The sequence below is a fragment of the Nyctibius grandis genome, chromosome 1, assembly GCF_013368605.1.
Source record: "Nyctibius grandis isolate bNycGra1 chromosome 1, bNycGra1.pri, whole genome shotgun sequence".
Taxonomy (NCBI): Eukaryota; Metazoa; Chordata; class Aves; order Nyctibiiformes; family Nyctibiidae; genus Nyctibius; species Nyctibius grandis.
Window position 1 is genome coordinate 74,914,163 of NC_090658.1, and position 19,610 is coordinate 74,933,772.

Genomic DNA, 19,610 nt, shown 5'->3' on the forward strand with positions numbered 1-19,610 from the left:
CCATTATATATAAAGCATTTCAATCTGTGCTGAATTTTAAGCACAGCAAAAGACCAAAATAATGCTTTTTTTTTTTAATTTTCCCCAATGAATGAAACCATGATTGTAAAATTGTCAGGAGAGTGTGAAGAAATCATGGGGAAAACAGAAAAAAAGTATAAAAAAGACATATTCCCTTAGCTCTCGTAGGCTATGGGACTGAGGAGATTTGCCTTCCTACAAAAAAAAAAAAAGTCTCATGTAAAATCCAGATAACATTTGAAAATTAAAAAATATAAACCAACAGGAATGACAGAGGCAGTTGCTGGAAGGGCTTACTGTGCTGGATAAAGATTAGAGGATTTATTTCTACTTCAACAACAGTACAATTAAAAGTCAGAAGATAAGTGGTAAATATAACACCCTTGCTATAAATATTCTAAAAGAGAAAAACTCTGAACATGTCAGAAACACAACGTTTAAGAAGTTGTTCATTAAATGCCCTATGGCTCAACGGCACTTTTTATTTATTCATTCTTCCTAGCTTTTTTTAAACTTTAACATGAATTAAGCATGATTTATTAGCACATCGATTAAAGGTGTTTGTTGCAGAACATCGTACTTTCATGTATCTGCTAACAAAGTGATTTGCAAATATGTTTTGGAAGGAAAAGAAGAAAAAAGAGAAGAAGAAAATAATGCCCTACTGGTATAGAGCCACTGAAAACTTGGAACATATCCGATGCCAACACCATTATAATAAAGCCATAGAAACAAAGCCCTACGACCTGTAGACTCACAACTAACATCTTTTCCTCCCCAAAAGAGCGTCCCCACCTGCTTCTGCTGATCTGGGCAGAGCACTATGCCCCAGGGGCTGCTCCCAGAGCCAGCCCCACCAGCGGTACTCCCTCAAGGCCAGTACTCACTCGTGGCCACTGGTACTCACTCGTGCGAGGGGACCCCATTGGCGACGCCGCCTTCGTAGCGGCTGATGCCCTTCTGCTGGGTGACGCTGATCTGACCGCCCAGCTCGTCTGCGATAACGCCTGCATGTATCGCCGACTTGCACAGCAGCGAGGTCTGAAAGGCAGAACCCGTCAGATGCCAAAGCTCAGAGGATCAGTCTGACAAACTGTGAATGCTCTCACTTCCAAACCACTAGTACACAAGTGTTATCGCTCATAAAATCCATCAAAAGCTCAAGAGGAATAAGAGGTGGGCAGGGCAGGGGGGAGAAAGAACAGTAATCTTTGAAAAAAATACACCTGTTTCCAAAAGTTACCTTTTATTTTTAAATGAAAAAGCCAGTCATCTGCTTCTGAGAAGGTGCTGTAAGATTTTAACCTAATAAATATTATGGCACTCCTTGGCAAAACAAAGTCAAAGGCAAGGCAACTCTTCTTTGCAGGAGAAAACGATAATTACTTGATGGACTTGCCTGAAGGCAGACCTGTCTACTGTGCCTTAGGATTTGAGTCATGGCATACATCATTAAGAAATTTGGCTGTGTTGACTAGCTGCTGCTGTGTTTTAGCTGTAGCCCATTTGCCAGTATCTCAGGTGGGATAACACTGAAAAATACAGGCAGGACAACTTGTGTGCCAAGTAGGTGGCAATAAGGTTACTACTGGGCTAGGAGAGAGTAGAGAAGGGCAGCGGAAGGGTGCAAAGGAGACGTTCCCAGGGGCTGCTGGCAGAGATTGGTCTCCTTCACACGGGCCCAGCTCGGACAAGCTGGGGTGTCGGGCTGTCCCCTCCAGGCAGGGCTAGTAGGGGTGGGGACACAAAGGCAGCAGGGCTCCAGGAGAGCCCCGCAGTTTCTTCCCACCAGAAAAGCTGAATCCCCCTTAAAGCTGGAGGGAAAATTTCTTTCAAAAATTCCTCAGCCCTGATAAGATCTGCATGAGGTCATGCCATTTGCTGCTTTTTCTTTCCTAATGACTCGAACAGAGGGCAGGAAAAACTCCAGCTAATGAGAACATAACGTGGCATTTTTTTGTTTCTTCAGCTCTGCCACTTTCCAGGCTGGAGCAGCGTGCTCCAATAACTGGATGAACAGGTTAAACGTGAACATTGACTTTTTGGAAACTCAGCAAATGCTATATTTGTCATAGGGTGGGATTTTACTTCAGTGGTATGATTAAACTTACTCCACTGTGAGAGACATAAAGATTTCACAGGCATGACGGGAGGAGAGTTGAGGGTGAGGGGCACAGAGAGGGCAGAGCACTGCGTGATATGAACTGTGGATAAATGCAACCACTCAGGCAACTTCTTCGCTTTAAAGAATGAGCAGTTAAAACAACCCAAGAGGTCAGTAGTTATCGGTGGGATGTGATTAGGCAGTGTGTAATATTTATTTCATGTCAGAGCAGATTGCTGGCATACTGCAGGCATAATCTTAAAGAAAACTTATGTGTTACTGAAATGTATTTTTTTGCCTACAAGAGATAACTTTAGAAAAGAAACGCACATGGACTCCAAACATGTAAAAGCTGAAGTCGTAGGAATATTTAGTACATGGATGAGCACTGCCTCAAGAGGGACAAACCCTATGCAGGGTTTTTCCAGAAAACCAGAAACTACAATCAGTGGGTGTATTTGACAGTCAGTGGACTTTGTTCCCACACAATTGGTTGGTCTGTTTGAAAAGTGTCTCCATGTGCTTATATAGCGATAACTTATTCATATACTGATAATAAAAGGTATATCTAACACAGCTGGGAAGAATTACTGACAGAAGTCAAGCAGCAGAAGTTGAAACCAAGTTCTGCTATGCTTCTCTCTTCTGTCTTTATAAATTTCCCCTCATTATCCCGTGTACTTACATCTCTGTATCCTTCTCCGATATTCCCAGAAATGTCACCTGCTATGTCTCTGCAGCCAGCAGGACAATATCTGCTGCAGTGTGAAAAGAGAGGCTTGTTTAAAATATGAACCATAGTGACAATACACAAAAACAAGCTCATACAGAAGAAATGCTCTGAAACCAATAAATATTTTAGCAGTAAGTTCTGCCTGATGGTCTGTTAGCGAGTTTAGGGCCCCTGAGTTCATGAGTGGACTGCACACAGCAGCACACAAAGAACCAGAAAAGCAGATTTGCAAGGGCACTTCTGTTTAATTCTCTTGTTCTAGAAATGCTACCACACGAGGATTCACCACAGCTCAGAAAAGAAGCCTACAGACACAACCAGACAGCAGCCAGAAGAGCACAATTTACTACCATTTAAAATCCTATCACAACGTTCAAGGAACCAAGAAATTATAGCTTGTCCTCAGATAATCTTGTATCAGCTAGGGCGTGATCTGCTCTCAGGAGAAGCACTGGAATTTGAGGCTACTTTGAATTTCAAAGTGGAAACTCTTTTTACATATCCCTTGTATATGTATGCCCAAACAAGACTTGCTCTGTAACTCTAGTCTTTCTGGGCCGCAGACTTCCACTCTGCACTACTGCTTCTCACAACCAGGCCGTGGACTATTACAACAGCATCGGAGCTCAAAAAAATTCACTTCTCCAGAAAACCAAGACCATACCTGCCTTATATGACATTTTCTAACAACTGGGCCAGATTGCAGCTACAGCAAAGCAAGCCACAGCACAGAGAGCTGCAAACCCTCTTTACCTGTATTCAGCCTTTGTGTAGTGGTTCGCTCGTTCCAAACATGTTATTAGATCTGTGAAAAGTTTACAAATGTCAATCCCCATTGCAGGATGTAGAAACACAGACAAATATTTGGCTACATATGAAATTACATTTAAAGATCTCTCTGTGTAATACTTAAACAATTTTACTAGATAGAAAGCAACAGCTATGGTTTTCCCTCATTCTTTTCATCTCCCTCTTCTACTCTTGTTATGTTTTACACCTTCAACAAAGTTGCACAGACCTCCAGAATATTATATGTAGGAATCAGATCTTAAGCTCTCCTATCCCTTCATCCTATCACTGTGTGGTAGATGCTGGAGCCCAAAATACAGTGGAGCTTCAAAGAGAAGGTACTAATTTTCTCTTCACTGGGCCTGTATTGGAAATTTCAGCAGCTATTATATCTGGTTAATATTACAGCTGCTTCTTGCACACATACTATTAAAAATATCATGGTTCATGCTAATCCAGAAATATTTAGGACCAAACATTTGGGCTAAAGTCTGTGTGTAGAGAAGGTAATTAAATAGAGGGGACTACACCACTAATCCTTTAGAAATACTGCTTTTGGATTTCACTTTACCTGGATGATCACTACTGGCATAGGACAACAGAAAGCCTCGTCCTGACACGTGGGATCCACTCTCAAAGTGAATAGTCGCTTCATTGCTATCCAGAATGATTTCTCTGGGGACGGGCATCACATTACCACAGTATGGCCCTACAGACAGAACAAAGAAGATTTCAAAAGTTTAGATGACATAATTAGACATGATTAGCAAAGTTTCATAACACGCTCATTTTCCTTCAGTACCAATCCAAATGTTGACAAAAGGGTTTTGGCTTCAGCCCTTTATGGGTATGAGCTCCAAAGTTACCCTGACAAGGAGTGGCCAGGATCCAATTGTCTCTCCATGGTAGCAATTCCAGCATCCACATCTCTCAACACATAAGCCTTAAGGGAATGATTAATGCCCTTCGGCCTTTGAAGTACAGCATGCTTACAACCAGCAGTAACTCATTAGAGAAAAGAACAGAACATTCAAAGGCAATCCAAGGGATCTATGCAGGGTCCCCTAGATAAACTCTCCAGATGAGTACAGCTTATGCTGCTGTAGCACAGCAGCCATTCAGGAAAGACTGAGATCACAAACAGGGTACCCAATTTTCAAGGTCCTGTGTGCCACAAGCCAAATTGTACTACAAGGCAGTACAATTTTACTCAGAAAATTTCTTATTTTCCTTTTAAAAACATCAGCAGACCATTGAAGTATACAGTTCAAGACTCTAGAGTTTTAAGCAGAAAAGAGAGGGAGAGTAAGGGGAAGATGAAGGGAGTGGGACAAGGAGACAAAGACCCTTGCACTTACATTGAATAGATAAGGGTTTTATAGCTACCAACTGCAGTATCTTGGAACAGCCTTTGGGATACTCCTTTCTTGTGACAGCAGGAGTGCCCGGGACTCTTAATAATTACATTTGCTTCTTAGGAAGTCAGTTCCCAAGGGGAGCTTTCTTTTGAGATTGCCATAGTCTTTGCTCTTGCCTTCTGTCAGCACACCTGGGTGCAAATACTTGTCCCTGGTTGCCCTCAGGCACAGATGACACAGAAAAGCCATAGCAGATTGGGTGCACTTTTTTGAATTTATGAGGATGCTTACAAAATAAATTGCTAAGAAGAGGTTATTGTAAAATGGCAGGGGTTTTTGCCCAAGAGAAAAAACAAACAAGACCCTTTACAAGCCCTCAGCCCATCTGTTCTGGTGAATGACAGCTTTTGGATCCTAAAGCAAGTCCTTGGGAGGAAAAAGGATCACTGATTTTTCCTAGACAACCTCCTTTTATTGGTGGTAGCTACTTAAGGGCAACTTAAAACTGATTTCTGAGATACAAGAAATTACAATCACAGCACGAATTTGATGAGCGATACCCTTCCGAATAGCCTCCTAAGAGCCTCTTCATTTTGCTTGATACTCTTGGAGGGGTCTTTCCCAAATACTTCATCAGCCTTATAACAACTACAAGATCAGCCTATAGAGTAGCCCAATTGGAGCCAACGACAGCCAGTTGTCAGCAGAATGGGACAAACCAAAGGAAGAATTCTGTCTTTTGGCTTATAAAAATCACACAGTGAAGTCAGGGAGGCAGAGAAACAAGCGACAAGTGTGACATTTCCCTGGAGTACTTGTGTTGAAAATGACTCACAACTTAGTCATAGAAAACAATGTCTATAAAAAGGGTTAAACAAATTGCTTAGGAAATGAACTTATCAAAAAGACAGCATCTGACACTGTGTCATACCAGACAACTGCACGAGTGATTTGCTTGAGAAGGTCTTTTGTGTCAGATTGCAGTGGGAGAAGTAAAGTGCTAACTTAGATATTTTTTTTTCTTCAAGAGAGAGAAAGGGGAAGAAGACAGGGAGGCATTGCATTTCTTCAAAATAAAACACTTGAGAAAGCTTTAGTCCTTTTCTTCTCTCAAGGACTGTCTCTACATATTTTCTCACAAGTGCTCTTTGGCTTTTTCCCTCGCAGCGACTGGCAGTGACCTATCTACTCTGTAGGTATAATTTAGATGGCTGATTCACTCAACCACACACCGGCTGGATCAGGGCTATGTGTCTCCCCCAGTAGCAAGTCTACATATGTTCCAGGTAATTATACAAACAAATCACACATCATAAGCAAAACCAATAAAATAAAATAAAATAAATAAAATAAATACGAAAGTCTAGACACATAGAGTTGTATAATCCAAATGAAATGATTCTATGAATCAGCTTAAGAAATCAGCATGCAGTGCCTAAGGACAAGTTTCTACTGTTAAGTAATAAATCCAAGAAGAGTTTCCAGGCTATGGTTATCTTCTGCCAAGAGCAGTTCTGGTGCACCTGGAGAATCCCATAGGTAGCTCAAAACTAAGGGGGCCTAGGAATAATTCCTTAAAGGATACAAAAGCAAGAAATAGTATCCACAGAAGGAAGGAATATTTTCCAAAAGTTTATCAGTTTTCTGCGTAGATTTGGTGAAAAAAAAGACATTTATTAATACTACAAAACATTCAGTTGTTCTTTTGTTGCAAACTAAGGAAGCCTTTCAAAATATTTCAACACACTTCTCAATAATTTAGGTAATATCGTATCAGCACTACACTGCCAGGTCTTCAGACTGTCCTGAGATCTAGCAAATTTTATTTCCATGCTATCAAATACAGAACTGAGAAATGAGAGGTAGAGTTTAGAAAAAAGTATAAGCATGATCTCATGCCTCTATTACTGTTCTTAGAGAAACCGATCAGATATCGGTTTAGCTGAGAGGTTCTTTACTCCCTGAAAGAACTACAGATGTGTACAGTCTGTTTTTAGGAAGAGGTGTTATTCCGCACTTTTCAGTGCTTATTCTGTTTCAAATGACCAATGTAAGCACCTTTCTGATTTGATTTACTCAATAATATTGTTTTATGTTCAGCAGTACCTCTCTCCATTTTGTCAAGTCTTTGCAAAGTGGCCTTTTTAACTTCAGATTCTCATTTTTCCCCTAATCAATTTATTTTACATTGACGGTCTTCCAAGAAATTCCCCAGGGGGACAACTGGTAATGCTTACAAAATAAAACTGATTCAGGGTCAAGACGCTTCTCTGGGTACAGTTTTGACTGATCGGAGAATTTTACGCTTTCATCTGTTTTCTAATTATCTTTAGAAAAATGATGTCTTTGTTTTTAACCACATGTACTCTTTCCTGTGCATTTCCATACAGCAGTCCTCCATTTACTTTAATGTTGTAAAGCCAGAAGCGAAAGGGTAGTCTCCCAGGCTCCCTGTGTTTCAGCTTGTAGTATACCTGAATTAGGTGCACTTTGCATATACACAGTAACAGTCAACAGATTCGCTCTCCGTTGACTTACCTATTACCTTGAATTCGTATATTGTGAGATTTTATAGACATGAGAAGATTAAAACCAGTCCACATCTGTAGACATTAGACTTCACCCGAAAACTACATTTGCTAGTCAGTATTTTCCACTTGCAACTGAGGTGACAAAAATACTACTTTATCGTCTACTTTTAAAACTCATACGCGCTCACCGTCTTCTCCGTCCATTCCATCTAGGATTTATTGATTTCCCCAGGCTGTCTATATTAATATTGTACAACCATAGTGGAGAGGAGGGATGATGGAGAAAGCCTTGGTTTGTGTCTGGTATGAAAACAAGAAACCTGTTTATAGGGCCCTGTTAACTTTTACTGCAGCATTTGGACTTGACTCTGGATAAATATTTAATTCCTAAACTTGGGACTAAGCCAAAAGTTTTTTAAGATCCCTTTTGAGAACTGCCAGATCACGTTATCAGTTTTTCATCTTCTAATGTTAGTTGAGAGGTGGGTTGTTTTGCATATTCGGCTTGAAAAACGAGTCATGAATGCTGATCTCCCTCCCTGTTTCCTGTCAAAGCGACTCAAAGCTGGAGCTCTGCTAGGGTAACCAGGCAGGATTATTTGGTTTGTTTACTAAGAACAAAGAAAAGAGTTTGATTTAATAAACAGATGTGTTACATGTTGTGAAACTGAGTAGGTGTTCTCCATATTTCAGTATTACTACATCTCGATGCCAGGGCCTTTTCTTATTTCCGCATCTCATTAACGAGTTGACCCAACTGTGGTTCCGTTTGTTCACTCTAGATTCTTTTATATATATTTTTTTTAAATTCTGCAGGAGAGCTAGTACAGACCTAGGGATTTTGAATGTACCTAATTTAATATTCTCTATAATTAAATTAAAATTTAATGCCTTTTCTCCAGAACTCCTGATCTGCCAGTATGGTTTAAGTGGCTTAAAGGAAATACTTTTATTTTGGAATCACAGTCTTCAAGCAGTATTAACATCCTGCAAGAGACATGGTAGATTGTCTCATGGATATCCTTTGGCTGGCTCCTCTGGAGACTGAAGAGATTATTCTACATGTTGTTTATTTTTTAGATGTTAGCAATAGTCTGCTGCTTTTGTCTTTTTCATAATACTGTTGTTTTGCAAATCTGATGATCTTTACAGCATTGTCTGGTTTTATGAAGTCTAGTTTACTGCTACTGTCACCCAGGCTCTGGCATATTTCTGGAGATTGTTTTGTTGAATTACGATCCTTTGTTTTTTCTGCTTCCCTTAAGAAGCACTGTGCCTAGGACTCTTCTCTCACACCAGCTGGCAATGACTACATGCTGTTTGTTTCTGTAGTTCTTAATGCTTTCTGCCTCTTTTGTAAGACTTCTGCTTCCTTTGAAAAGCAATTCTGTCCCTCTTCAGCTATTGCATGTCTAGTTCATTCTGCTCATTCTGCTTTCAAATTCATTGGAAATCAGGAGTTTGACATCTGCAGAGGTCTTCAAGAAACTCAGTTTAGATATCAAGCCATAACGTGCCCTCTTCAACGGGGAAGCTTCTCCCTTTTCTTTAACGTTAGTCTGGCAGAGTAAGGCATGGCTGGTGAGCAATGTGTAGCAACGATCCCATGGATCTGCCTCTCCAGGGTTATAATTTCCTAAGGAGTTTGTTTGGGGAAAAAAATTTTTATATTTTGTGTTTTAAATTGTGATCCTTATATTCAGTAGCCTTTTCTCAAATAAAGCAATTTGGAAGTACCTCAGTAGCTGGGGATGGACGGGGGATATGATGAACATGGATTATGCTTGCTTCACTTCAGCGCTAAAAACTCAGCCAGAGTGCAAGTCTTTCACAAACAGCTCACAAAACCAGCAAGGATCTGCTGTATGAAAACATCTGCATTCTTGAAATTCGTCTCCATCCCACGTTCACACAAATACTTCACTTTCATAAGCAGTAACTTTTCCTCTCACCCTATCAAGGAGGAGATTAGACAGGAGAGACGGGAGAGTGGGGAAGGTGGTGTTTAATACTCAACAGATATGAGTGGACAGTGTAGCCACATTTGTTTGTCAGGATGAGACAGCCCAGTTATTCAACATTTAACCCTGTGCACCACAGTCAGACCTCAGACTGAGTGGTAAGCATTTCTCATTTTAGGAAAAACAAATATAACTTTCAGATAGCATTTCCAAAGGGTTGCCAAAGACTGCGGATAAAGGAAAGAAAAACGCATCCAAGGAGAGTCAGGCTGGAGAAGTAATTACCATTTAAAAAGGGAGGGTCTGGGCTACCTGCACTGGCAGTGGGTCTGTCTGCTTGACCTCAGGTGAGATTTCCCCCACTTCTAATATGTACATGGTTTTAGCCAAACCCAAAGACAGAAGCACAACAACAGTTAGAAATTGTTAGTGAAGAGCTGTAGCTGTTTAACAAAAACCACAGAAAAATACACAATACACTTTATGCAGCTAAGAGGAAAAAGAGTTCATTTATAAAACAAAAGCAGACATTCTTTGTTGCATAAGTCTTTCCAAAGCTGAAACCTCAGAATACTGCAACCACTCAGGTGAAACCCAACTGTTAGAAGAGTTCTGACTGTTAAGCAACTGCTCGACTTGATCTTCAGCGAGAACTTGTCTGGGCATTTCACTGGATTTCCTGAAATACCAGAAACAATACTGTAATAACAAGTTTCCTTTGAGGGGCGAAAAAGAAACCTGGACACACCCTTTATCCAAGCAAGATATTTATTACAATACACAATAAGGAAAGACTGGTTTGATGAATCCCCTTAAGTCATAATGACAGGTAGGAGGCATCCGAAGGTGCTCGGTCCTCCTGCCCATCCGCACACATATCTGTGCGCACACTCTCACTCTGCAGCCATCAGACACTCACCCCTCAGTAAACGCTCAATTTGTCTAACAACCCTTAGTGACTGGCTGTGGGGAGGAGAAAGCATTTTCAGTAATTTCTCTATTTCATCCTGGTTACTGGCTGCAAATTATGCAAGAACAAGTTAACTGTACTAACTCTCCAAATTATTACTAGTCACTTAGCAGATCTGACATCCACCCCAGAGGAACACATCAACCTCCTACTGACTGCAAGTGAATGGAGAAGTAAGTAGGCACTTATCTCTTCTTTAATCCCTCCAGTCAAGACTGATGATCATCTCATAAAATTAAGGAAAAAATACTAAGCCATTAGTTGGGGAAAGAGGGGGGAAAAAGCAAGAAAAAAGGGTCAAAAGTGGTACAGAAATCTTATACAGACATGAAAAGCAAACAGTTCCTGTTGAACTTTTAAAACATCTATGTTACACCTTCATAAGCACTGCAAGTTGTGTTCTTGAGAACTACAGGGACCACATGGTTAATCTTGTTTTCACATATCCCTTTAACTAATTAAAAAATCGGAAGCTCTTATTCAAAGCTTGGTAGGTATTTTTAATATGTTCAGATAACACAATTAACTTGAGAAGAAAAGCATTTCAGTAAATGTTGCACCTTGTCTACACTGTGAGATCATGCTTCATATTAATTTTTATTCTAGATTCCTTTTGTGGGACAAAACCCCTCATATTTTTATCCAGTGCAAAGCTATGCCTTTGAAACAGAACATGATCTTCTATTTATTTCTCCTAGAGACAACATGTGCAAAGCTGTGCTAATATTTAAAGGTTTGTCAGACAAAGGTGACTCAGTTTCACCAAAACTTTTGTTAGACTACCTTTGCTGACTGATGATTAATATTTTCACATCTAAGTCTGGATACAAATGAACAGTTCGAAAGAAAAGGCTTACTACACTTTCCTTCCTCCAGTGGACATTGAAGAAAATACTGTGCAGAGTAATAATCCAGACATACAGCGTTCAGCCACTTTATGTCTCCAGGTTTAGAGCTTCATTAAGATTATTTAATGACCATCTTTTGATGGCAATATTGGAGAAATCTAAATGCAATGGCTGCCTTCACAGGTCCATCAAAGCTGAGAAGTATCAAAGGTGAGAACTGTAGTGTTACGTTTGTGTCCCAGTTAAGCAGGGAGGCTTCAGTAGATTGGCATATGCAACGCTACATGCTTTTCTAGGAAGTAATTAGATTCATAGTATTCTTCTATCAGTCTACAGAATTTGAAGAATGCCCTGAACCTAAATAAAATTTGCATGTAAGCGGTCTAATCTGTAGTCACTGATAAGTGACTTCACTTACAAAAGTGAAGAAATCAATCTTATGGCTAACATAAATCAATTAATACATTCATTTGTATATACCAGCTTCCCCTTACAGCATGGAACATGAATACCTCAAACACGAATTGAGTTACTCTTTGCTGTACTGCATGAATCCCAACAGAAGGTTAGAACAATGAATGAATCACAGTTAAATGTAAAGACAACACGTGGAAGAAATCTGAAAGGAAAACAATACTTTGTCACCTGAAGACTTGCTTACACTAATTTTATATTTACGTGCACAATCTAGTGTTTTGCCTCTGACCAATTTCCTCAGCTTCAGATACACTCCTCAACAGACATTCACATGCGTACTGACATTCACTCTGTTGTTTTCTGTGTAGTTGAAGAGATCAGCATGGTGTTTAAAACATATTTCCCCTTGGACCTTATTGTCTTATAACTGTAAACCTCTTAAATAAAGAGCAATGGCTGCTTGGCTAATTTGAAACACGAGTAATATTCACACTGTCAGCTTTCATACTTAGCTTTTTAGATTTTCCTTTTTAAACCCAGGTCACATACAGAAAACATGCAAAGATTAGTTTTTAATTGCTCAGATGTTTTCAATGCCTGCAAAATCTTTTCAATACTCCATCATCCTATGAAAGAATTTCGATGGCAAAGGTCAGTATCTTCTTGGCCAAAGGGAAGACGTTGACCTGCCTGTAGATGTTTGTGAAAAGGAGAGGGCTGTGAAGAGGAGATCTGGGCTCAGAAACAGCTGCTGAAAAGGACGCTTAACAGACTGAATGGACTTAGCACTGCCCACTCACAGAGCTTCTTTTGCTTACATAAATGCATAACAAACTCAGAGCAAAACTATTGAAACTGACTTCGAGAAGCTCTAATCTCATCTATGAATTCCTGTGTCTTTTAAAACACAAGCGATATCACGAATTTATGCATATAGCACTACTTCCACACTGTTGTTCTGCATGGATTTACCTGAATGTAGAGCAGAGACTCTGTAGGTATGCCAGTGCGAAAGTCTACAGCAAGCTGCAGACCACAAAAACCTTTACAGATGGTATGTATGCCTAAACTATAAAACTTGTTTAATCAGATATGAGCAAAATCTGCTAACTGTGCAGTTCATTACTCAGAATGCAAATTATAATCCACAAGCATCAGACATTAGCAATCAGGTCTGAAAATGGGTGTGGGAATACTTTAAAGAAATTCATTATATGGATTTGATTGCATAACACACAGGTATCCTGTGTTTACAGGCTGAATAAGCACAGGACTGCACTATGTGAAGATGTCTTCAGGTTGCTGTGTAAGGAGCCAGAATTTCAATCAACACCCAAGCTTCGTTTTTCACTTCAGAAAACAATATATTGATTTATCCTTGTTTCCTAGAAAAGCCTTTGATTAGAAATGTCAAGATAGCATCAATAAAAATTATTTGAAGATATGATAATGCAATACTAAACACCCATGTCTTACTGCCAAGTACAGACAGACTGCTTCAGGTGAGCACAACTCATTACTTACAGCTCTGAAATGAACTAAACAACACAAACCCCAGCACACACAAACAGAAATGTTCCTTATGCCTCAAATCAAAGGCATGTGTGCCTTCTACACAAGGCTTAGATATCATCGTTTCACTGTCCACTCTTGGTGAAGGCTGTTTCAAAATGTAATACCTCCCCCATGAGAACAATAATTACCTTTACCTTCGTTTGCAAGCAAGGCTTTAATACCTCACTGATCTTATCTTACGAGATGAGGGATAGGCCTATCATGCTCATGAATGAAAGGCAATCATTCCTCCTTACTACTAAGATGTCTTACCAGTCCTCAGCTTAGGAGAACCACACACTTTGCTGAGCCAAGCGATGAGCTGGCTGACCTGGAAACCTGCAGAGGCTCTGTGTAGCTCATCTCTTCATCGTCCTTTCCCGTTGAATCCATTCTGCTTGTTAAGTCCAGCACAAGCACATTCAGCCTCAGGTGTCTGAAGGGCTACAACCTACTCCCAGTAGGCAAAATTTTATGAACTGTTAATTCCTGAGTTTATTCTTGCATTGTGGAGCTCCTTGCAACCCTGAATTTAAATCAGATGTCTGAAAAAGGGCGCACTGACTTGAAAATCAGTTTGACTCTTCTAGAAAGAGCAGATCAAAAGTTTCAGCAACAACTGGTTGGGAAAACCGATTTGAGGAAGGCCTCAGGTTCTCCCTGGAGAGGATCTTGTTGTCGTTATGATTGTTTTGAGTGCACAGCTATAGCATATTACTCACTTATCTTCCTGTGCAAATCTGTTACATGAGTGCAGACTGGCTGCACACATTTAATATTTGCAAGTATTAAAGCCTGTACATTAGCAAAGGTTATCAGTGACTAATAGCTACCAATAATAAAGGTTATCTCTTCTCTGAGCCCTGAACTGCCTGGGAAATAAAGACATGCAGGATTGTTGACTCCAATTTCTCATCTCATCTCTGTCTAGTTTGTGAGCCAGCTCTTCCCCTACCCAAGGAGGGTACAGGGCTGATACAGACCCACATACTTGCTGTACCAAAGCTGTGATGGTACAGCTCCACAGGTCTGAGAGCAGAGCCCTCAGGGTGGATGTACCAGTGTTGGGCACAAGTCCCTGTGGCCCCAGCAGCCCCTCCGCAGCACAGCATGGCAGCACCCCCAGCCTTGGCAGCACAACACGCAGTGTGGGGGGCAATGGGCTCCCATGCTGAGAATGACACACTTGAATATGAAAAGGAGGAGGAAAGGACACAGGCTAACATTTCTTGCATTTTGCTGAGCTGGCTTTTACTCACACTTTTACCAGTTCATGCATCACCCATCACCTTATCTTTCACATACCATGCGATGTCGAAGAGCTCTGGATGGTAAGGTAGCTGGATTCACATTTCTGTGATTCGATATCCAGGTCTCCAATTTTTAAGATCAGGCGTTTTCCTGGAGGCACTTGGATTTTCTTTTCACAAAGTGTGTAGTTTGGGTATGTCCCAGGATAGTTCTTGGACGCCAGGGTCCCACTGTCTTGGTACATCACCATGTGCCCACATCCATCCCCTGCAGTAGGAGAAGAAACAAGGAAGAGAAACAAAACATATTCCTCAATAAAAAATGTGCAAGAAAATAGTGGCCACATAATCATGTCTCATGTGCATTTCCACCTTTTAAAAAAGTATTTTGTAATAGTCCAACTCAGTTCTGCTGTTGTTGGAACATAGGTAACTAAAACAAATACAGTCATTTTTCTCTTGTAAAACAGTAGAAAGGAGGGTTTGAAATACTCATGAACTAAGATGTATTTGACAGTCCTGTACAAACAGAGTCTCTCTGGTTTTCTGTTTTACAGCCAAACCCTACTGAACCTCTGAAGATGCAATTCCACATGTAATAGGTAGGATCCTTCCTTAAATAGTTTTCTCCCCGTTATCATTCCACATTTTATTTCCATAGAAAGAGCCGTCAGAGAGATGGTAACTGAATAATACATGAAAGCACAGACATGATTTAACTACTTACCATCACGGACCTGACTCATCTGACTTTCCTGTTGGTTTTCTTGCACCACTTCCACAACATAAGAAGCACAGGAGACACAAGGCAAAGGCACAAGAAGGGCTTCAAAAGTGGGATGCGCACCGTTAGTGGTGCACAGACTATCTCATGGTAGCACACCTGGAGATGTAAGTGCTGCTACCTCCTTGCTCAAGGGGTAAGGGTAGGCGCCCTCAAAGTGTTTTTTCATGGCGCTGCGTAGGAGCCAGCTTGGCTTTGGAGCCTTTCCTTGGTGGAGAGGCATCTGAGGAGCAGCTGCAGCAGAACGTATGACAACAGGAAAAGGCGCATGGAAATCCATGGTGTGGGGGTGTGGGGACTGACATGGAAAACAGGAAGCATCAACGGAGGGGAAGGAAGAAAGTATCAGATAAGAGACCTTGACTACTAAAGGAAGCAATTTTTAGTGAACTATTTAAAAGTGTACTAGTAAATTAAAATTTATACATTAAAGCTTAAGCAATATCATTCTGCTGAATCTTCCAAATAATGGAAACTATTGCAATAGTGGAACTAGTGCCATATGTACATGCATATAATTGGCAGTCCTCAGTTTCAGGTCAGTTAGGGCATCGGCACTCTTTACATAGGAGGAGTCTTGTATACTGTTACCCTTTATCACTGCAAAATTGAAGTTAGTCCTAGAAGAGTTCTTAAAATAAAGAATCCTGCAGAACTGGGAATTCACAATGTTCATGTTCACTACCCGAAATTTTACTTTTGGGGGTATTTTGGTTAAACTGGTTTGGTCTGTTCATTTTAATTACTTTCTGCATTTCCTTTCGCAATCACCAGGAGGAACAAACTTAAGATTTTATAAGATTATTTAAAGGTGAACAACTAGAAAAGAAGTGTTGATAAAGAAACGTGCCATACCAGCGGTTGGGGGAAAGTTGCATGCTCAGCAAAGATAAGCTCCAAGCTATCAAACTTTGACTCGCTACCATATAATTCCACTGCCATTTCATCCAACTCATTCAACTGCTTTTTCACAAGCAACAGCATTTATTTTGAAGCTTTATCATTATTACTAGCTTTGTTGCCTGCTATTTAATTTTGTCACAGGTTCATGCTTGGAATAGAGGTGAACAGGAGATGTAGATCCAAAATCATATCACCATAAAACATATTAAATATGTTTTTTCAGATCTCCTTGTTCACACGCTTTAAAAAACATCTGTTGTTCAAGTTTGTTATTCAAGCTCTATTGATTTCAGAATGCACAAGAATATACTCAAGATGAAAGGCAAAGTGGCCTCTTGAGCAAATCATTTTTATTGGAAACATTCTGCAGCAGGAATAAAAATAAGGAGCAATACAGTACATGAGCTATCAACTTTCTGAACCCAGAGAGGGGTCCACAGAGGTCCAGGCAGTGTAAAACCAGATCACTTCCAGAAGGACACAGGACAACCTTGCTGCCTGTGTAGCCGACTGCTGTGTAGTAAAAAAGAAGTGCCCGTGGCCTTTAATTTAAACTGTATGTTTCTAACTGTAAGCATTTACTTTAGCTGGGATGACAAAAATAAAGTAACTACAATCTGGAACTTGGTTTGCAACTTATCCTTATTGGGAAAGAAAAGGGAAAACAAAGACAAAAGTTACACAACCACAACAAAATGTCATGGGGATGAACTCCTTAAAATAAAATGTCTAGTGTTCACATAGCCTTCCTCTCACTGGGCTACATTCTGGCCTGTGTCACCGTGGTACAATCCCAAGGATCCTTTGTGGTACAAAACTCTCCTCAAAAAGCTGAATAGACGTCGCTATCATAGTAAGACCCCAACAACTGTCCAGGTCACAGAGCATTATATTTCTGCAGAAAGTGTACAGACAAAACCATGCACCGGAGACCTCAGCCTGCCATCCTCCTCTGTCGAGGTTATATGAGGTCTTGTTCCCAGGGAAACTCCTTTTTTTTTAAAATCTGCCTTTGAGTCAGCGTTGAAACGTATTAGCACCAGAACATCTTTTGAGCTAAGAAAGCCTAAAAGCTATTTTCCAACTTTTCACTGGTGGAGCATGGTTAAACACTCCAACTGCCGAGAGGCAAGCACAGCATCATCCTGTACATGTAACATCCCTTGCTGCCTCTGTTCTGCCTGCCTGCCTCGAAGGAAAAGGTCATGTCAAAAGCTTGTTCGCCACAAGAACTGAAGCAATGTCCAAAAAGTCAGACCAAGTCCTAGTAACTACTGCCTCCTACAGAGAAGCCTGACTGCAGCTCTAAGTTTTGAGCTTCTCAGTAAGATTACTAGAGCAAAGAAAAATCTTACACTGAAATTTGCTGGAAGATGCACTCTAGGGAAGGACTCTGAAGGTACAGAAGGAAGGTAGAATAAAACTCAGGATCTGATAATTCATTCAAAGTCATTTTATGACTAAATGTAGTAAAAAACTTACAAATATAACCCCACTATATACCAATAGCTCAGAAAAGAGGCAAATTTTAAGGAATGCAAAACGTATCCCTGTTCACATTTTCAAATGAAAAATGTGAACGATGCTACCATTAGTTTTGTTCTCATCATTATTTTCCACATGAAATTTTGATTTTCAGTAGAAATGTATTGTTCAAACCTCTAACACGTTGAGCTTAAAACACAACTGCTTGTCCTTACGAGAACTATGTTTTAAATACCTGATGATCCACTCTTTTCTATAGGCACAGTTCTTCTGGCTAGAAATATGTGTATTCAACCGGTCAGTTCAATGTAGGACTTCTTGCTAACACTAAATTTTCACTTAGCATTACTTATGAGAACTGCTTTCTATCACCCCATTTGGCAAGAAGCTGGCAGCCTTGCCTCAGACATCCAGGTTTCATCACTTCTCGCTGGATGGGAGCAAAGCAAAATATTTGAGCAGAAGGTATTGAGCAGCCAGAAAGTCTAAACACTCTTAGATTTAATAAAATCTCTCCTCAGCACTAGGAGTTACTAAAAGCACATCAAACATGCTTTGTAAACTGAGTTCCCACAGGCATTTGAATCAAGATCAAGATCATGGTCTCTGGATTGTGGGTGCCCGCCCATTGGCCTACACTCTGGTTGTACGAAAGATCACACAGCGCTGGAATTAAAGCTGTTTACCACAGATAAAAATAGTCTCTTGTGGCAGACAATGGAAATAACTCCCCAAGAAGTGAGAACCACGAAGTGAGAACTTCTGCCGCAGCAGCAGGCACAGCGCTTGCACCTTGCCCTCTGTCACACAGTGCTCGCCGAGAGCAGCGCATGCGTGTGAAACCAAACCTGGGACGCCTCCGGAGGACAGCAGCACATGTCCCTGTGGAGACGGCAAGAGGAGGTACCAGGTGGCTAGCACCATTTCCCATCCTCAGACACAGGTATGATGGATGTGTGCGGGACAAGGTGAAGGGGTATCTCCAGGCAGCTGCGTCTGGGCTGGGTCTGACCACAGCTGCTGGCTTGTGGGCAGAAGGGCCCCCTCCAGGATCTGCCTAGCCCAGGAAAGCATGTAGGTGATGAAGTGGATGCCCACGAACAAGCTCCAGCCCCACACTGTGAGCTGCCCTGGACACAGCCCCTGGCAAACACTGTGGCTTTAGCAAAACGGTGGTCCCAGAAGCAGCAGAGTTAGAGATCTCTGAAAACAATGCCGGTTGCTTGAGATACCCTTCTGCCACCCAAACTCACCTGGCTGGGCTGACTCTCTCCTCCCATGTCTTCCCAAGCCCGGTGCACAAGCCGAGCCCTGGCCTCTTACTCCCTGGGCTTTTCCACCCCTTGCTCACACGCACAAGTGGATGTGTGGAGCGCCTTCATCCAAGCACTCAGCATATCGCCTTCTGAGTTAGGGAAGAGGCTACAGGTTTTCAAATGACTGCTATAAAAACTTTCCATGTGCTGCACCTTTCACTAAACATGTTTATACCGCCAACTACAAAACAGTTACACAGCATGATACCAAAGTGCGTTTTCAAAAGCATTGCTACAATATCCTGGCAGCAAACAGCTGCCTTTTTCATCCTTCTGATTCACCCTCCCTAAGCAATTAATAACGGACCTGGACTCGCTCCAATGCTAAATACGTGTTATACCTAGGCATGCTCATGCACATAGCCAGTGGCTCCCTGCCCTCTTCCACCCCACTGCATGAGCCCCATCAGGCACCAGCATTTCTCTTTCAGCCTCTCTGGCTACAGACTCCTGCGATCTGCCACCCCTTGGCTGCCAATATCTTCCCACTGGGATGAAGACCCACAAAGTAACCTTATTTCCCTCTTTGCGTCATCTCTGCCAGTTTGACATCCCTTTGGATGCCCACCTTTATGGTGGTGCTTGG

At 41.2% G+C, this 19,610-nt stretch overlaps 1 protein-coding gene across 1 annotated transcript in view; it reads right to left on the minus strand.

The window, feature by feature from the left end:
• DCBLD1 (discoidin, CUB and LCCL domain containing 1) overlaps positions 1 to 19,610 on the minus strand; it is a 48,124-nt gene that overhangs the window by 16,953 nt on the left and 11,561 nt on the right. The window contains 5 exon segments of the mRNA XM_068407855.1: positions 929 to 1,062; positions 2,811 to 2,883; positions 3,612 to 3,663; positions 4,219 to 4,356; positions 14,592 to 14,804. Of these exon segments, the coding sequence (XP_068263956.1) occupies positions 929 to 1,062; positions 2,811 to 2,883; positions 3,612 to 3,663; positions 4,219 to 4,356; positions 14,592 to 14,804 (610 nt within the window).